At 43.2% G+C, this 4071-nt stretch overlaps 1 protein-coding gene across 1 annotated transcript in view; it reads left to right on the plus strand.

The window, feature by feature from the left end:
- The first annotated feature begins 109 nt into the window (after positions 1-109).
- The window catches only part of EPRS (glutamyl-prolyl-tRNA synthetase), an 85074-nt gene continuing 81112 nt past the window's right edge, over positions 110-4071 (plus strand). Inside the window, exon 1 of the mRNA XM_011969748.1 lies at positions 110-297. Within this exon, the coding sequence (XP_011825138.1) occupies positions 252-297 (46 nt within the window). The 5' untranslated portion in view covers positions 110-251. The remainder of the gene's footprint in view (positions 298-4071) is intronic.

Below are 4071 nucleotides of genomic sequence, written 5' to 3' on the forward strand. Positions count from 1 at the left end.
AAAGACCTTTCTCCCCCCGTACCACCCAAGAGCATACTGTAGATATGAGGCTTCAGTACCTCAGCATAACTCCCGTGTACATCCCCAACAAACTTGGAAACTCCACGGCAGTAGCTGCGGCGCAGGGGCGGAGCGAAGGCTGCGGCGGCGTCGGGTACGCGCACACGTTGCATCTTCTTGCTTTCGCGGGGTTCTGCGTGGTTCTGGCACCAGCCGGGCGTACTGACAGGTAGACCAGCGGACTGGTGGAGATGGCGACGCTCTGTCTGACCGTGAATTCAGGAGACCCTCCCTTAGGTAAGGGACCGAGGCCAGTGACCTGTGTGGGTTGCATCAGCCAGGGAGGGTGCGGGGCGAGGAAGGTCGCTGCGCCCCGGCTTTGCGCAGTGGTGGTCACCATCTGGGAAGTTGGACCTGCCCCACGCCCCAGAATTGTACGTGGGGGAGGCTCCGCTCCCTTCGCCCCCTGTCCCCGGCAGGTGCATCTGCTCCTGAAGATGTTTTTCCCGGGCTTGGAGGGAGGCGCGGTGTGAGCCCGGGCTAGGCAACACGAGACTCCGCTTCGGATCTTCTTCTCAGAGGGATGAACTCCCCGTCAACTCACCTCTCCCTTTTTCCCCCGGAGACCGAGAGTTGCTCGTGGAAATAACGTTTTTAAAACTTAAAATCCAATGATCGTCACTTCTCTTTTAGCATTTTTTCTCCGACTAAGCCTTTTTCTTACCTCCTTTCCTGTCCTCTCAGAAGAAATCCTCGGTTCACTTGAGTCAAATTTTCCTTACGTTTTATCGAGTTCAGAAGAAAGAAGCCAGGCGAGCGTATTAGCATTTAGGGTTTCAACTGAGGCTGCATTTATTTTTAATTAAAGGTGTTAGGGTAATTGGGGAAAACACCCAGGTACACTGTAGACTGATGCGGTTGCTTTTACTGCACCCTGTGGATGTGTAGTATATTTCAGAGTAAACATTGGATCTGTCACCTTACTGATACATCTTAAGTTCGGTTTGGAATGACTTTTGCGACATGACCAAGGTTATTGTTGGTGGATTGCTTAGAATTTCTGCTTTTTCATTACTTTGGGAAATTACACAAAAGAATTTAAGTAGTTTGACGATTTTTTTTTTTTTTTCTTTTGAGAGTCAGGGTTTGCTCTGCCGTCCAGGCTGGAGTGCAGTGGCGCTTTCAAGGCTCACTGCAACCTCGAACTTCCGGGCTCAAGTGATCCTCCCACCTCAGCCTCCTTAGTAGCTGGGACTACAGGCGCGTGCCACCATGCCTGGCTAATTTTGTGTTTGTGTCTTTTTTGGAAAGATGGTGTTTCACTGTGTTGCCCAAGCTGATGTCAAACTTCTGGCCTCAAACCATCCTGCCTTGGCCTCCCAAAGTACTAGGATTACAGGCGTGAGCCCCGGTACCCGGCCTGACCTAATATTTGCTAATGCGTATGTATGATAATAGACATACGGTGCTTTACAGTGTTCAATAAGCCCATACCTTTATATACAACTGGCCCCGTGGGGCTGATGAAATTATTCATTATGTTCTCTGGTGATGTTTTAAGGCTGTTGAACAAAAACACAACTTGATAGCCATTTTAAGATTTAAAAGATGATAATGTTTTGGCGTATTGGTTGCAATAATGGACTAACCACACAACAAATCAATGAACTCTAAAAGGAATGGGTTTGATTCTTGGGCTGGAAAGGCACTAGAGTGCCCTCATGTTTGAGAGCAAACACATTTGTTCCTGCAGACCTGAGTCCAATCCTGGCTGCCACTTACTAGTTGTGAAACCTTGACAGGTTCCTTATTTAGCTTCTCCCAATAGTTTCCTTCTTTTAAGAAAGGGAAAATAATGTCTTTCACATAGGATTGGTTGCCAGAGTTAAATGAGACTATAGTTTAAAGTTCCTGATACTGGTGTGTTTTGTTGTTGTTGTTGTTGTTGTTTTTTTTTTTTGAGACCGAGCTCATTGCAACCTCTGCCTCCCAGGATCAAGCGATTCTTGTTCTCAGCCACATGAGTAGTTGCGCTTACAGGTGCGCACCACCACGCCCGCCTAATTTTTGTATTTTTTAGTAGACACAGCATTTCGCCATCTTGGCCAGGCTGGTCTCAAACTCCTGACCTCAAGCAGTCTGCCCGCCTTGGCCTCCCAAAGTGCCAGGACCAGAGGTGTGAGCCACCATCCCCCACCTCCTGATACATTTTTCGTTACTTGGGAAATCACCCTGAAGGTGAACCTGTTTCCATAGTGTATTACAGAACTCAGAATTCTGCCAGTATTCTATGAAACTCTTAAGTCTGTCGTTTTGAACTGTATGCCGGTTATCAGATACATAATTTTTCTAATTGCTTCTCCCCCTTCTTTTTAATTTTTGATTTAATTATTCCCAGTTGTTTAATTCAATTACATTTTATCTTTAAGTAATATAAGTAGATGAAACATTTTTTAAAAATAGGTTGCATTGCTAGAATTTTCCGATTTTATATGCATTCATCATGTTATATATTTAATGTTAATTTCAAACTTACAACAAAGCTGCAAGACTAGAACAAAGACCTTTCTCCCCCCGTACCACCCAAGAGCATACTGTAGATATGAGGCTTCAGTACCTCAGCATAACTCCCGTGTACATCCCCAACAAACTTGGAAACTCCACGTGATCTCACACGAGCACCCAAATCAGGAAGTACACTTGGGTAGAATGCTTCCATCTAATGCACAGACCCCATCCTTGTTCTATTACTATTTGTTAAAACGAGACCCTCCATGGTGTTGGGATCAAAATCCTGTATTATGCTTTGTTTGCCTCTAGTTGTCATCTCTCTCCAGTTTCTTTCAGTCTGGAATGGTTTACTAGTCTTCCCTTGGCTTTCATAGCTTTGACCTTTCTGAAGATTACAGGCCACTTAACTTGAAGAATATCCCCTGTTTAAGTTGTCTGATATTTCCTGGTGTCTAGATTCAGGCTCTGTGTCTTTGGCAGGAATAGCATAGTTATTCCTTGTTCTTCATTGCAGCCCATCAGTTGGTGCATGAATTTAATTTTCCCATTACTAATAATTCTAACCTTGATTTTAATGGGCAGATGCGTTGGAATCATGTAAATGTTCCTCTTTGCATCTGACCTTCACCCACTAGTTTCAGTATCCAATGATGCTTCCTACCTAACTTGATTTTTATGATTTTATGATGTTTGCAAAATGGTGACTTTCCAATTCTACCATTCTTTCTATATGTATTAGTTGGCATTTTTCTGTGAGGAGAGCTTTCTCTTTTTCCCATTTAAAAAAAAAGTCATAGCAAAATATACTCAAGAAGTTACAATTTGTATTATTTTCTATTTAAAATTATTTTATTTTTAAAAATTAGTTTTATTGAATTATAACTTGTATACAATTAAGTTTACCAATTTTAAGTGATTGACAAATGTATACAGTGTGTAATCTACACCACAGTCATCATTACTTCAGAAAGTTCTCTCATGCCCCTTTGCAGTCATTCCTTTCCCTATCCCTGGCACCTTGTAGCCACTCATCTTTTTGTCACTCTTGTTTTGCTTTTTTTATAATTTCATATACATTGAATCATATCATATATATTCTTATATTCTCATATATGTCTAGGATAATACTTCTGAAATTCATATATCTTTTTGTCTGTGACAGTAGTGTACTTTTGTTGTTTTGTTTTTTTTTGGTTTTTGAGATGGAGTCTTGCCCTGTCACCAGGCTGGAGTGCAGTGGTGCGATCTTGGGTCACTGCAACCTCTACCTCCCAGATTCATGCAATCCTCCTGCCTCAACCTCCCGAGTAGCTGGGACTACAGGTGCCCGCCATCATGCCCAGCTAATTTTTTGTACTTTTAGTAGAGATGGGGTTTCACCCTGTTGGCCAGGTGGTGTCGATCTCTTGACCTCATGATCCGCCCGCCTCGGCCTCCCAAAGTGCTGGGATTACAGGTGTGAGCCACCATTGCCCGGCCAGTAGTTCACTTTTTTATTTACTGGATAAAATTTCATTGTGTAGGTGTGCTAAAATTGATCTCCTTTATTTTGATGGTCAG

The sequence above is a fragment of the Mandrillus leucophaeus genome, unplaced genomic scaffold (assembly GCF_000951045.1).
Source record: "Mandrillus leucophaeus isolate KB7577 unplaced genomic scaffold, Mleu.le_1.0 Scaffold901, whole genome shotgun sequence".
Taxonomy (NCBI): Eukaryota; Metazoa; Chordata; class Mammalia; order Primates; family Cercopithecidae; genus Mandrillus; species Mandrillus leucophaeus.